Raw genomic sequence first — 16641 nt, forward strand, 5'->3', positions numbered from 1 at the left:
TATTATTTTGCTGCTGTACTTCTGTGATAGGCTGTGTTCTGTATGTCAGCATATATTATCAGAAGCATTCTTTTCACCCCAGCAGAGAAAACAAACAACATCTTAAAAGTGCTTTCAAACTGCAACTATATCTCTGAAGCACGACTAACCTTTTGTATGAACGCATTGTAACTTTCATCTAGCCTTTGCCTGGCACATCTGCTGCTGATTTCAGTTTTACAAAGTGGGTGTTAGATTTCATAGGGGGGCATTAGACTTGACTAAACTTGTGTCAAGCCTATATTAGTGCTATAATTCACCATACTGGTGTTCTGAGATTGTTTCACCAGAACAAAAGGATTGAAAACTATTTGTCTAATAGTTGTGGTCATTAGAACACAGCAATGTATCTATACATGCTTTATTGTCTGACTCGCGTAGCACTGGTTGAGTATACTGGGTGTTTTGTTCGCTTTTTGCTTTGCTTACTGATTGCTCTTTTAATTCTTCTATTCCGAATTGAATTCTGTGCTCTTGCCACACTTTTGGATATGGTTTTCTGTCATTGCAGGCTGTTGTCTTTTAGTGGCCTTTAGACCTATGTGCCTAATGTTGATGCAGTTTTATTGCCTCTTATCTGCCGATGTCCTCAGGTGCCCATAAGCAGCCTGACACCGTGTGCACAGTGTCCTTGGTTGTAGACCTCTTATTGCTGGAGACGAGTCTCTCTGTGTTGCTCAGCTTTTTAACCCACTTAATTATTGATATCCTTAATAGCAGCTTTAAATACCCACCTCCCCTGTGTTCAAACATGTGATTCACCTTCTAAGACATTAAATAAGGGATTGCATTGCTGTGTTGACAGTACGGTTTCCTATCTCTGAAACAGCTGGCTGATTCACATTATCACTGCAGGGTGTAGCAAGACATAGCATTGCACTTACTGCAACGTCAAGACACACTGACAGTAGGTGTACGTATAAGGGGCAAGTCAGTGGCAAGTCTATGGATCTGACATTTAACAAGGCTATATGGAAAAGCACCTCTTAAAATAGCTCTGTGGGATATAATGCAGTGAGTGACCTCAGCATTTCTGCTAAGATATCCACGCCTAAATCACTGTGCAGGCTGTAAATGTAAAACCAATATTATCTTATGTAAAAGCTGATATAATTAAATCTCCTGCTCTAACAATGCAATGCCATTTTCACCTCTGAACTAAATGTGAATAAGATATGCAAACGATTTGTCACCATCTGTGTGTGATATATGATCCTTGGAGGGTTTAGAACGATTTAGCTCTGTACTGAATCTAATTTATATGTACACTGGCATAGACAGAGCAGAGCTTTTTCTTAATTACTGGAGCATAAAACAATAGGCTGGTACACACCAATTAGTCTCTGGAGATGTCGTTTTACTGCGACATTATTATGAAATCTATTGATAGCTGTAACTCATAGCCTTTGTCTTCATCAAGTACATTCCAAACAGTGGTGGGAATCTGGAGATGTTTATTTGTTTGTTAGTTTGTTTATTTAAAAATGCTCATTGTGCATCAACCAGTATTCTAGAGGCTGATTACATTACCCCCTCTTTAAAATTAAACAAACAGTAAAGCCATTTCTGTAAACACAGCTCTTGAAAATGTACATTAAATATGAATTTCAGGCCTGATATCTTTAGAGACTCCAAAGACATCAACAGAAATAGTTCATAGACATCTGCAATTTACCTGAACTGCTTTATTGTTTCATTTCTAGGGAAACAATATGATATTTTCCTAAAATGATTGCTGGACTGTCCTGTTTGTTGGGTTTATCATGTAATTTTACCTGGACACTATCCAAAAAGTAAATTGTAATAGTTCTTGCATGTGATCCAGGTACTGGTAACTACTGTGTTAAAAACATTGGCTTTCTTGTTTTAAATGTAATAGAACATTAGTTATCAGTAGCATAATGAAGTAAAATATATATGACCACATGCCTGTACAAATTAACATTCAGAAGCTGACAATCAAATCGGACTCCCTAGCCAACTGTCCAGTAAGATGATCCAAAAGGCACAGTCTAGTGAAATGCAGAATTCTGGGAACACTTTGTGTTGTGGGATTTCAAAGGGAACTTGTATTGAATCTTGCATCTGAGCCATGTTGACTTTTTAAATGTTCAAAACTTTTGATGTTTATGTATTGTCTGTATTTCAGAGGTTCCCTTGTTCACAGCAAATCCTAAGGAGTTCATGGAATTGCCTTGATTAGACCAATTATGTGTTTATTGCTTGTACATTACTGAAAAGTCTAAGGCTAACATTTCAAGACCAGAGGTATGTAAATACAGCAGGTTAATTGTCTGAGATTGCATCAACCGAGTTGATACCAAAGCTCTGTTTCCTGGATGCACCCTAATAAATCTAAGGCTTCCGTGTAGTAATAGCAATACCCTATGAATTAACATGTTTTAAATAGTACGCAGTTGTCAGAAACGTTTCCAGCATATCTTGTTTTCAATCACTCACAGATGCAAGTGCTTTCCCAGGGTGTTTTTAAACAGACACGGGTATGCACAGTCTCAAAGCTCAAGGTTTATAAAATCTCACCTCGCTGCATTAGCAAATATAAATTCCACTCTTCTGAAGGGCCAATGTAAAGATGGCAGTATGTTCCCACTACCCTCTGCATTCCTCTATAACACTCATTACAGTAGGTCGTTTGTAAGTTATTTTTAAAGAGTCAGCATCATTATGTGCAAATCGGGTCTTGCTTCTAGGAAACTGTTAACCCAGCACTAAAAATAACATTGACAATTAATGCTATCTCCAGCTGTTATGGTTGGTATGCTCTACTTTGGATGACTGCGAAAAAAGAAAAAAAAAATCTAATTTAATTGGTTCTTTTAGGTGTGACTGAGAACTCGGAGACACGTACATGGGTCTGAACTAATTTGAATATAATAGGAGGCATGAGAGAGAGACGAGTGTGTGAGATGAATTTTATAATTGGCAAACATTACAGACCCCAGAGCCAAAGATAAGAAAACCCAGCAACTAAAAAAAATGACACTGCTGTTACCAGCTCTGGGCTCATTTGCCTAAAGGCAAGACGAATGTTCACGTAATCATCACAAACTATGGAAAGTAGAACAAAAATGTTTCTTTTCTACAGCCTTCTTAAAATCTCCATGTGCATGTTTTTTTGTGTGTGGATATGGTGAGGTGAAATAAATAAAAAATAACAAAAGCATCACTTCATAATAAGTTTAGTCACTTTTAAAATTAATTATGGGTTATCTACACTTGCATTGGTAGGAGCTGTTATATTTCTAAACATATAACACTCAACAAATGGGAAAATCACTTTCAAAGTGAGTGCAGTTTTTACCAGAGATTTGGAGCAGCAACAATTTTGAACTGCTCCTCATTGCACTCCTGCACAAATCATGACTTGTTTAAAAATATTATTTTTACTGGCTGTTTCCCAACTGCAATACATCCATCAGATGCTTGATTGACATGAAAAATGAAAAAAGACTGAAAGAGTCATTAAAATGTAAATCAAACACAAAATTGTCAATATTTTAAAGTAAAGTAATATTTTGTTATAAATGTAAATTTTCTAATTCCTGAAGGATTGTGTTGCATTAGAAAACTTAAAAACAGACAATCTTTGAGATAAAATGTAAAGGTTCCATCTTCACTACTGTATGACTAACAGTAGTCACTGTAATCTGCAATTGAGACTAAATCGCAATGCCTAAAATATATATCTTTCAGTTGATCTCTCCTGTGCACAGTCTTTCATCTTTCCAAAATAAGAAGTGGACCACCAAGATTCTTAAGAAACAACAATCTTACAGTACATTAAGTCAAATTTCTGAATGAAGAAAATCTTGTGAAAACATGGCAACTTTGTTTATGAGAGTCATATGTTGAGTTGCCCAAGAGAGAATGGCACCATAACAATGCACATACCCCGCCAAAGGAGCGACATTTAGTGGATATTGTTTTTTATTATTGTATGGTAAATGTGTGATCCCAACATTCCCATCTCATTTCAGTCTTTCAGCATGAAAATCTTTAAAGAAAAGTTTGAGCCCGGAGCAGGTACAATTTTCCATGCTCCAGCTCCACTGCTCCGTGCTCCTAAGCCCTGGTTTTTACAGTAACTCTAATTAGCAGCAAAAGCTAATCTTCTTTGACATCACTTAATTAGTTCTGTGCTCTTTATTGTTAGGTGTAAATCAGAAACAATTTCTATTTGATGTTTTTCATTTTGGTTCAGATTGTCTAACCACTTTATAAGGACCTTTTTATAGGTATAGATGTCTGCAAGATTTCTATACTTCTGATATCTGAGTTTTCATTCAGTATGTCTTTCCCTGGATAACCTTCTCTAACTGACTTTTTCCACTCACAAACTGTTTGCCAGTATGGCTTTACTTGCTACTGTGACACCTTCTCAAAGAGCTAGTGGGCTCAGATATGTATTCCATATTTACAATTTCCCAGTGCCGGTGGACTGTTTGCAATGGTCGCATATTATAGGTTTGCAGGGATCCTATCACATCATATAATCTACATACATTATATCTCTGTTTCAGGATGACATCAAATCCTGGGGGGGACAGAAAAATACTGATACAGGGGAAATGCAGAAATGAAAGATAACCTGACACAAGTGTATTATGAAAGTAATACTGCTGCATTTTGTAGAAACCAGTTATTGGGTGGCATGGTGTATTTTGTATCTCAAATATTTTGAATGAAATGTTGAGCACCAGTCAGATATGTTTGGTCATCTAGAGATGAGAAGAAAGTTATGTTTTTTTTTTGTTTTTTTTTTGTTTTTTTCATTTATATGATTTATGTATAGTTAGTTTTGTTTTACTTTTTCCCCTGTGATGTGATTTAAGCCTTGCAGTTTTGCTCATGCACTTTTATTCTTTTCAATCCTGGAACATGGACCTTGGTTGCATGTTCAATTTGTTTAAATACATACAAGTTCACAGCAAAACTACATACTTTATCCACACTCCCAAAATACTAGAGAAAAGCTTCTAGCCAGCTCCATCCTTGATATTAATGTTACAATACAGTATTACTTGAACTAAGATTAATTGAATTTGTACATTAGTTTTCAACTTTTTTGCAATGTATTAACATGGACTTGGTAGTTGGAAAATATTCAATTCACCCATTTATGGCTTACTTTATTAGTTAGCAAGTTACTATAAGATTGGGGTGGAAAAATCCAGGATTGTAGAATATTTGAAATGGCAAAAGTCTGTAAAATAACTATTTTTAAATGTCCTTTACAATTTATATTAAAACTAGCAACATCTTGTGGCTCTAATATGCCTAATAGGCCAAGTCCTTTATTAATCATAGCATAATCCTTGAAAGAACAGTTCATCATTAAGTCTCTGACACATTCAGACTGAGCAAGAGCTACAGAGAGCAGTAAATGGAAGCTTTGCAAGTGGCTCAAACTTAATTGAGTGACAGGCTGGCGAAAAAGCTCTTGTTCCACACGGCTGCAATCACATTTGAAGAACATCTTATTCTGTGTCTTTATACCAGTTCAATTTGTTTGACAATCAGTTTGTAATCGTTTTCTGGTGCGGCGCAAAAGGCAGTTGTACCTTCTGTTTTTATTGTGAAAAATGATCTGGAAACTTTATGAGCTCTAATTTATGGCAGGGTATTACTGCTGCATTAAAGTTACAATGAAAAGCAATATTGCAATATGTTATATGTACCCATATAATCTGAACTTTTTTCCCCCACTACTTTTATACCACTTCAGAAGATTAATTACTAATCCTTTGTTTTTAGGATTGTTTTTGTGAAGAATAAATGCAATTTATTCTCATCCACACTTCTTTTGGAAACCCTGAAATGATGTATGTTTGTATTCATTATTCACTTCAAGTTGGATTTACAGTTGGATAAGTTGGATATGTGCAGAATGGACTAATTTAAGATGGTTGGTCATGCTTTGTTTACCTAACATTACATATTTTTGTGTTATTTCTTAAGAATACACAAACAATTTAACATACTCTTCGGAATTGGAGAGCATTACATGTATACATTTCATTGCCTTGCGGAGAACTCACACTATGATAGAGGATTCAAGGGTTGTCAGCTGAAGAGACGAGGGTTGGCAAGCATAAATATTGCTTTTATAATAACTTGTGGCGAGCTGCATAACCTGAATCAATATAGTTATGCAGGCCTGAGGCACTATTCACCGGTAGCTGAAAATCTTCAGGGTTTGGAGCTAATTTCCTCTGCATATATTGTACATCTGAGCAGGGATATTTCAGATGCCTGGGCAATACAGTGATCACAAGCAAAGATTAAAAGTCTCACTGACTCAATCACCTCTGATTAGAGGACTGACTTTATGAGCCGAGCACTTTGCGTGGTACAGTGAGTTGCATATTATAATAAGATTAGTGAGATTGAATGCAGTTGTGAGGAAGATTACAACAACCGCATTGAAGATAGTTTTACAAGGGTCATGTGCCATATAGATCTCTGCCGAAATAGTTTGTTCTTTTTGCTTCAGTTGTTTTCACCATTAAAAATATTGAATTCCTAAGAGAGAAGAGATCATTTTTTAATCCCCTTGTTTTTAAACAGCGAGCCATCTGCTATTGTTTATGAAATAGACACTATGTATTAAGTAGGGCTATCTCACAAGGAAATAGAAAGTGTGCTTTCAAACAGCATTGCACACATCTGAAAGACTGTAATGATCACATGTGACAGGTCAGGGAGAGAGCAGAGCCATAAAGACAGAAAAGTGAGATTATATATTTTGAATTGTAAGGTTATTCATCTTTGGTAAATATTTTAGAAATATCATCAAGTGCTTTTGAAATGGGTGAAAGTGAAGGTTCAGTAATAACTATGAAAGATTAATATATTTCAGGTATGGTATAACCAGTATAAGATTAAAAAAAAAAGTCTATATGATCATTTCTACTATACTAAGTACTAAGTACTAGGTGTTATTTATTTCCTCTCCTGCCTCTCTGTTGCCTTTGACTAACGTGCCACAGTGCTGTTCTGTTTTGTCGTGGTTTAAAATGCTGATTCCAAGTGGTGCATTGGTATCTCTGATGAATTACCCTTCCACATTTTCTTGGCAGTGATCTATGCAGAATTCAGGTCACATTCGAGATAAAGGGGGCTATTCCAGTCCTCTGATGGTGTTCACTGGAAGTTGTGTAATTTGCCATTATATAATTCTTATTTCCTCTAAAATGAACTGCATAAACACTTTAGTCACATAAAAAAAAGCATTTTTGCTTTGTTATATTGAGTGTTGGGAAAACTAAATCCTAGATATGAAGGCTCTTACCTTTCTGGATGAATCACTGTCTTGTTGCACACCATATTGCTTGGCATCATCGAACCAGCAGAATGTTTGTGTAGAGTGTTTTATATTAATTCTTTATTATTTTGAAAAATTACATGCAAATTAAGCTAAGTAAACGTTTTAACTACTTTGCAAAGACTGCAGATGCACAATGGCTTTTGACTTTACCTTATTGAATCGATAGGTTATGCGGGCTGACACTACTTTGGCTAAAACGGTTTATAGCAAGTGACGGACACATTTTATGCCTTTAATATTGCACATTTGTATTGCATGTCTCTGCCACTCAGACTAATTTATAAGACGCAAAGAAAGTTGTGTTTATGTGAAGTGATGTTTAGTGACACAATGAACTTTTCTAAATTATTAATAAATCTTTTTTTCACCCCTTTCTATTCTGCTCTAGGTTTGGTAGACGTTATCTGCAATGTTTTCACTAAGACCGCAATCCTGTTCCTTGAGAAGGAAGATAAGCAAAGCATGAAGAATGGACACAATCTCCTGCTCTCATTACTGGATGTTTTACACAGTATGCTGAGACATACTTCCAACGTAGTACGAGTGGCATTGCAGGTACTGTACTTTTACAATTATAGTCAGATTGGCTCCTCCACTTCCTATTTTACTGTATTTTTCTCTGTCATACACTGCATCCACAGAAGAGAATTGAGAAACAATGACAATATTAGGCAATTAATTACACCAGATAGGAATGCTGTTTCCCGGAGGAAGTAATATATGGAAAGTAAAATTTGCAGAGTAAAAAGTTTCCCTTGGTATTCCCTGGCTCTTTCTAATGGGGTATTTGTATAACATAAAAGTAGAGTACAGTGTCATTAAATTAACATTGTCAAGAAATATTCTGCGTTCGACAAGAAAGTTGCTTAACTGAAGTCCAATAGCATATGCGGTAGACCCCCGCTTTGCAGGTCTGTTGAATCGTCCTGCTTCGATTGTCACTCCTCAGACCTTTCACAACTCCTTAGGCAAAGCCAGTATAGGGGTGGAGACTGTGGTACAGGCTGAAAAAAACACTTTACAAATTAAAGCTGACTTGTTTTAAATAACTGTTAGCTCAGACTTTTAGAAAGGCTCAACAGAAGAAGTGATATGAGAAGGATGGATTGAATGAGTACGCTTTCAGCTGAGACAATAGTGTGCATCCTTGATGCGTTGTGAAATACGACAATTGCAATTCACTGCTGCCAAAGAGAACATAATCAAAGACGTTTTGTTTTCTTTTTCCTCATCAGGATAATAGTCTTTTCACATTTTCTGTATTGTTGCCAGTATTGAGAGACACTGATATCAGTATGACATACAGCACCAAGAGTGGTAGGCGTATGGATTTGAAAGTGCTAGTAGAGTTTTGGTTTTGCATTTACCCACTCTTCTATAGACCTGGAAGCTCTCATGAACAAACTTTTTGGCCTATATGGAAATTTTGTATTTGATTTTTACAAGAAGTTTCTTAGAAAGTTATACCAGATAGTGTATTTTGTTATGATTTAGTTACATTTATCTGGTGGGAACTATACTTCCAGTTGACATCTTGTGTAGCTTGACAGTTGAATGGCTTGTGCTGAGATTCACTAAGAGAAAAATGTCATGTGAACTTTTGCCCTCTGTAATAGTTCTGTTTTTCCAGTGCCACACAATAAGTCTAACTGTCTATGGAAAGAACCTGCCAGTAACCATTTTGTGTTATAGTCAATTTCATATTTCACAGTTACACAGTTAAAATACTCTTTGGAAATTGAGAGATTGCCTTAAGGCGTGCAACAGTGACAAGTAATTGCCTGTGAGCATTCTTGCACAGAGCTTTCAGTTTTTACAATCTTGAGGGTAATGTTCCAAGTCTTTGGAGAGTACTGCCTAGCGTTCAGTAAACTTTTTAAAATATATTATCTACCACAATGTAGGGCTATTGGAATATTCAAAATATGTCTAAAGGATAAGTTATGCTAGGTTTAGTTTTTTCTGTTTGTGAATTTCATTTTCAAGGAACACTAAACAGCTTCAGGTTGTTTTACTCCCTTTGTAATTTAGAAATCAGTAATTATTAGTTTCCCTTTGAACACTTACGCTCAAAATTCAACAACTGTAATTCAGCCCAAAATCTCCACTGCACCCTTGCTCCATATCAGGGCATCTAAATGTACACAGACACACTTTATCTGAGTTTACTATCTGGCAGGTTATTGATTTGTCTTTTTGCACTTAAACCATATAGAAAGAATCTGTTGTGCAGCATGATAGGGAATCTACCGTCGACTCTGTTTAAGCTGCTTTAACTTATCTCTGTGCCAGTCAGTTTGGTGGTGGCTCTGGAGAGTATTGGCCATTCGATTCTCTGCCATCTCTAGGACCTCTTCTCCACTGCAACCAAACAAGTTCCAGCCCCAATTTATGTACTTTTAATTTTTTATATCACCCAACCGATTTGGCAGTCACTTTGGACCAGCTGTTTTTTTTTCCCCTCCTGCCTGACAGTTGTATTAGGCCAGGCCTCAAATAAAGGCCTTTTACTTTGTGTAGAGAAACATTTAAATATTTTAACAATGCCACTGGTAAATCCTATTTAATTTATTCATATTTTTCATATTTAAATTTCCTTATAGAAGTGCAGAATGTTTTAGGCAGGTTTTATTGTGAAAGGTAATTATTTATTTTCCAAAGAACTATTTATTATTTTCCAGTGGTTGAGAAAATCCTATATTGACATTCATGACTAAGGCTTGGCATAATTTCACATTTAGGATCCATAAGGTCCCTGACTCATGGGATATCTGTGGTCTCCCACTGGCACTCATTATCTTGTCTGACGTCCTTTGTATACCACTGAGCACCCTTACATGCATATTTATATGCAGATATTGGGAGATGGGGAATATACCATGGAAATAGGTTTGCAGAGAAATAGCGCCACTCATTAAAATGATCTGCATAACCCAAATACATTTTGCTCCTTGATAATAAGAATGCAAGCTGTGTTTTTCTCATCCCAGTCTCTCTCATCAGCTATTGCAGTAGACTCTTATTGGTATAAATATTTGAAAAGGAGGAACACATAAACTGCATTAAAGTGCTATATGCCTCACACATGAATCAAAGAACAACATACAAGGAGAATAATTGCATTATTCCAGCTGTTCTGTTTTCGTGAATTGCTTTAATTGAAGAGAAATGCAGACTCTCAAATAGCTACTTTAACTGCCTTTACAAATCCGCATTAGTCAAACTTTTGAACCTGGATTTATCACACAATATTTAGTGGAAGTGGGTCAAAGTCTGTAGTGAAACTGTGAAAACATGAAGCTGTGAACGTGCTTTGTTCTTTTTTTTTATAATGCATCGGCGTTGTATTGCTCACCAGCTGAATTATAATTGTTCTTCGAAAACCAAATCTTTTTTTTTTTTCCCTTCTCCATATCTGAAGTTTTGATTTTCCAATTTAAAAAAAAATACTTGAAAAGGCAATTGGGCAGGTCAGTAATATAAGGTTGGCATAATGAGAGAACGGGTTGCAAGGACGCACGTAATGAAAATGTTAATGCGTTGTTCAAACGCGTTTAAGCCAGGGAATGGGGTCCTGATTAGCAGCCGCTTCATTATAATGGGTCAAACTCTGACCGGGGAAAAGGACAATTCTGCACTATCTGCCGCTGACATTTTATACCACCTGCTGGTTTTCATTTGTATCTCAAAGCTGAATTCTCCACCAGATTTCCTTTTCATTTCTCCTTTTCTCATTAAGGCTCAGAAATCGGACACAGGAGGGGACAACCAGGCCGCAGAGGACCTTCTGCTCACCAATAAACCTCTGACGGACTTAATTAGTCTGCTTATTCAGCTGGTAAGATGTGCTTTCAGTAGAAGTCTAATGGAATGCTAAAATTGTGTTCAGTTTTAATGTTTCACAACTTGAAAAGTTTCCTTAATTCATTGACTGAACTTGGTGGGCAACAAATTGTTTACATCTGCCACACTTTTGGGGCCAATGTCCTTTGCCTGATGTCATTTTTATAATATTTGGTAAATCATCTGGGTACTGGTAAATGAGAAATTGAAAAGAGAGTGCTGGCAATTTTTGTGTCACATATCTCTTTCTCATGGCTGTCGTGATGTTGACATGTTGACTCGTTTCATACATAACAAGATATGCAATATATACAACATGTTTGTATGAGTGGAGTAAAAAGGGGAAGTAAACCTCTTCAATATTGGTACACCAAAACAAACCTTGTTCCACAGCAAATGTGAATGCAAGGAAAAACACCTCCCAGTGTTACAAAAAGTAATATTTTTTTCTGTAGTTGCGTCACCTTTTAAACCAGTTATGTAATTTGTTCCTGTAAAAGCCTTGTCTGTATCTGGTTAACAGTGTCATTTTTTTAGGATGATGTAGATATTCAGGAACTAGGTTAACAACTTCCTTCAGTGCACAGGACATAATTCCTTACTGAGCGTGTGAAATGGGGGGTGCAGGAATGGCTGTTTGTCTGTACAGATTTGCTTCAGTTTGTCAGATTAAGGGTTCAAACTAACTACCACAGTAAATGTAGACAGAGCTTCCTGAAATTTTCCTTGAGAAATTATTTTGGCAGCCGTTTCTGACATTAAAGATTCTAATAGCTGCAAATAACATTTTCCTGTCCAAAGTATGTCAGTCTGGTTCATTTTGGCTGCAGCAGGGCTGATGGGGAGTGGAAAGTGCTAAACTGAAAAGATGCTTTTGTAAGAAAAGATCAGATAATCCCGGTAGTCATCAGAGGCACTCAGAGTGCAATTCGATTCTTCGCTTTTACTGTTATTGGAGATTAGTCAGGGAGGCGTCTAATCAGAGGAGCAAATGTTGGTTCACAGCAGGGGAAGAACAAAAAGAGCAGAGTAACTTTTAGAGACCAAAAACTGCAGTAACTCAAGGGACGTGATCCCGCACTGCTCTAGTTTAGTATTCATGAACATCGGCGTTCCCGAGGGGCTATAGGGCTGCAGCGATTTCTGGATGCTTTTCTGGAGTTTCCTTAGGCGTTGCAGAGGCAGAACAGAAACGGCTGGAACAGTTGAAAAGGACAGCTCTTAAGCGAAAGTGCTCCACTCACCGTCTCCTTCTGTATGTTAATGCATATAAATGGCATTCATTGAAAGACCCCGAGGAGCTCCAGCCTCAAGCGGAAGTAGATGCAGCCATATGTCTCAGTACACAGCAGCATACTTTGAAAGCAGCCGAGAATGGGATTGCTGCCAGGATCATTGCGATGTGAATAGCAGTGACAGTGCAGTTACAAAGGCAGGAAAGAAAGTGACATCAAAGAGGGTTTTCAAAAAGGACTGGTCGCAGGGAGGGTTGGCCAATTAGTTGACATAGAAGCCGGGCCTTCATGATTGTGTGAAGTCAAGTATCACTGGCATTGTACAGAGATGAATACATGAAGGTAGATGATGTATGTGTGTGTGTCTGTGTGTGTGTGTGTGTATATATATATATATATATATATATATATATATATTTATACACACACACACACACACATACAAACTGGTACTGGGACTATAATACATCTTAATGTCTAATATCTTTAATTTCTAAATGTAATGGATTTCTTAGACCAATCATGAAATAGTGTCAGAATCCTACTGTGTCTTTCCTTAAAATTATATATGATAAAACATCTAGTACCACATCTTGCCAGAGTTAGAATCCTTGATATATAGCTGTCTAAATAAATTAACATTTGACCAACATTTCCTTGTAATGAATTTTCATTCATTTGCATTTCTTTTGAGTACGATTTATGAATTAATAACAATGCATGTGCTTAGAATAATACTTTGTTTTGTTATCATGTGAAAGACACTTTATAATGTCTAATAAGCAACACTTTGTATTCAGTCACCTACTTAAGTCTAAAACTCTCTTCACTGTGATCCCACTAGCACTACAGTACAAACAATATGTTCTGTAATCAAATTATCTGCCTTTGTTTATGTGTCTATAATAACCCTGCTATGAAAACATTCATTATTATGATGCCATAGACTGCCCCCTGGGTTAAACGGCTTCAAAGTAAAAATTGCTACCTGACTATCTAATTATAACCAAGATCATCAGCTTTTTGCAACTTTGCTAATTTGAAAGTTTCATTACATTAACAGCTGAAGACTGGAAAAGGCAAGTGAAGGAGTTTTAAAGTGTGTGCAGTAGAAATTATTGTCTCTTCTGAACAACTGTATTCATGAGTTTATGAAATGGCTGTGAAATAATAATGAACAGCCCTGAGCATTTTTAATAAGAAATAAATAATAAAGTCAACATGACTTTATTACAGAAACAGAAATGCAAAATAATTCAGTACACAAACATTCAAATGTCTAATGTCCCTTCCAATAAAATTCTCTATCTTATTTAACTAGTAATAAATAATTAACTTCCACTTAAAACTGCATTTGTGTTTGCAAACCAGCTTTGCAGATGAAGGTATTTGTATAACTACAATTTGTATAACTTCGTAAGATGTGCAGGGATGGAGTATATTCCTTGTAGTGTGTTCACATTTCCTATGACTTTCAGATTTATGGCATTTTTAGGGTGGTACAGACCAAACCATAGATAATACTGAAATGCAATAAGGTGCGTTTGACGTGTTTACTAAGCTCATCAGTTTTTCTCCAGTGTTATCAGCCCTTGGTTTACCATTGAATGAGTGCATGAGCTGCATATTTCAGATGCACAGATGGTATTCAATAGGATCCCCTTTGGGAATATCCTTAAATATATTACAGAGACCCCCCCCCAATGTATTCTGATGCCAGCCCTCTTCCTTTGGTGCTACACTTAGGAGGTATACTGTTTACCTTCTCTCTTACCTTCCAGTGAGCAGCCTGTGCTGTCTCCATCTCCTCACTCTGTTACCCTGGACTCTCCAGAGGACCAGAGTTGGGGATTAGTGCCAGCTGAACTTCTTATGCTGCCTACAGGCAACTGGTAGGAAGTACAGGTACTACTGACTCATTTTCCCTCTGGCCATTTGGTAGAAGAGGCTGTCAGTGTGTCAACTGGTTTGTAAAGTGATACACCCCAACTCTTGTTAATAAGAGCCCGGCGACTTTGTCCTTAAGAGCTGTCTACCCTATAGCCCTTTCCTGGTAATGAGTAGAGTCAGTCTCCAGTGTCACTGTATTTTCCGCCGTGAACTTATCTAGTGTGTATGCAAAAGCAGAAAGTGCTTACTAAACCAGCTCACTCTCCACTACCCTTCACTGTCTGTTCAGGCCTGTGATTGACATTTGACTCTGCATTAGGAAAAACAGGAGGCTGCAGTACTCGAACCAGTTGGTTACAGATGTTAATGAATATAAAAAACTAGCATTCAAAATGGAGATTATTACAAAAGGTTATTACAGGCCCACCATTTTGGTTGTCAGCCAAGATCTTTGGAATAGTCTTGCCTGGTTAAGCAGTATACAGATTTTATAATTGAGTTTTGGGGTTGGGTGATCCTTAAGCCAAGATGTGCTTCTCGGGGGAGACTTTATGACAGAATAGCTGGCTTTGCACACATTGCACTGTGTGATCTTAATCACTGGAGCATATGAGAACCAGCGAGGTTCGCTTTCTAAAGACAGGAACCAGATGTGAGCTATACTGTGGTGGGCTGCGACACAATTTGTCAATTAAATCGGCCTACAGAGGTGGAACTAACTGGGCTCAGGCAATGACAGTAACTGTACAAGAATCCCCTGAGGTAAAAGTGGCCTTGATGATAAAATTTAGTTGGTGACACAAGAGCCTAAAACAGTATCCTAATAATAATGCTAAAGAAGTTCCTGATTTCCCATGTTCTGCTGAGCCAAATGTTACTTTCAAAAGGTGATATGTATGTATTTAAACACAGTGGGCTAGTTAAGGTCATCTCAATGCAGAATGCTAACAACCCCGAAACAATGGAAAGCTTTGTAAATTGTTAACAGTGCTCTCAAATAATATTGCTTTTAAAAGGAGGCAATTATGCTACACTATTCAAAAGAACTAAAAGGTTCAAAAATTATTTCTTTGTCTGTTTACCCTTCTTAGAGGAGTAATCAGTAGACAGACTTAAGCATGCCTTAATCCCCATTGGTTTTTTCTTTCCATCCCATGGATTAGCTGGTTGGGGAGTGGTAGCAGGGCCCTGTCAGTAAAAGGATCAGACCCACTGTGTGATCATGAGTTCCGCTTTGTTTTGGATGGAGGAAACTAATCACACTAAACAATAAGTCATTCTGATAGATGGGAGCATGTGCTTTCTTTTTTTTCCTGGTTGTGAAGATCAGACTGTAGAAGTGATTCATCTTGACATCAGCAATATCTACAAATAATTCTACAATCCCCACAACAATGCAGCTTTTTTTAATGATTTTGATTCATTATTTAAATTGGTTATGGTTTTTTTTTAGATAGTTTTATATTGCTCACTGCTTTCCTAAAGAGTAAGATTGCTTTTATTTATGTCCAGCTACTACACTTTATTGTACTAAGGTACTACTCTAATAAGGTGAGGCACTACTAAATAATTCATCCCACTACTCTTGATAAAAAAAAGGTATGTTTTGTCCCAAAGATTTACTCAGGAGTTACTTTAATTTTGGCCACCTACACTAGGTAATGCAGATATTAAACAGTCACTGCTAAGCTCCACTGTGGCATCAATTTACATGAAGCATGCAAAATGTGTTCGGCCAAAACCATTTTAAATCCTATACATACATTTTTAAAAAACATACATTTGACTCCAGATTAGTATTGAAATGGACAAGTTCAAGTGTCAAATATTACCTTTGAGACAAGGAAGAGATTTAGAGAAATAAAAAAGAGGTTTCTTAAAAATGTTGCAGACAGCTAATTAACGTCCACAACAGGCAAGCGTCAACACAGTGCTCAGTCCTCGCAACAAAAGCACATCATAGCTGTGTGGTTTGAAAAATAAACACAATATTTCTAGGAAAGGATGTTTGAAACAATGCTTCTCATTACAGGTAAATATATTTAAATAAATAAACGGTCATATAAACACTTGTGTCTCAGCAGTTTGTGTTGAGAGAGTCCCGAAGCAGTCTTGAAGGAGATGTCAGCTTTGAAAAGGCAGTACACAAGCTAACTTTCTGTGCCACTCTGTGACAGCCCAGTGCACGTTCTGTATGCATGTTAATAATGATATTATAGGAAACCATGCTCTGGTAACTGGAAACAGGTGATTCCTGCTGAAGGGGCGGCAGACAAGGGGCCTTGT

General features: G+C 37.0%; 1 protein-coding gene across 2 annotated transcripts in view; it reads left to right on the top strand.

Moving 5' to 3' along the window:
* ulk4 (unc-51 like kinase 4) overlaps positions 1–16641 on the top strand; it is a 123589-nt gene that overhangs the window by 81260 nt on the left and 25688 nt on the right. For both annotated transcript variants that reach the window (XM_066691564.1, XM_066691565.1), the window contains exons 33-34: positions 7776–7942; positions 11127–11225. In XM_066691564.1, the coding sequence (XP_066547661.1) occupies positions 7776–7942; positions 11127–11225 (266 nt within the window). The remainder of the gene's footprint in view (positions 1–7775; positions 7943–11126; positions 11226–16641) is intronic.

This window comes from Amia ocellicauda, chromosome 18 (genome assembly GCF_036373705.1).
Source record: "Amia ocellicauda isolate fAmiCal2 chromosome 18, fAmiCal2.hap1, whole genome shotgun sequence".
Classification (NCBI taxonomy): Eukaryota; Metazoa; Chordata; class Actinopteri; order Amiiformes; family Amiidae; genus Amia; species Amia ocellicauda.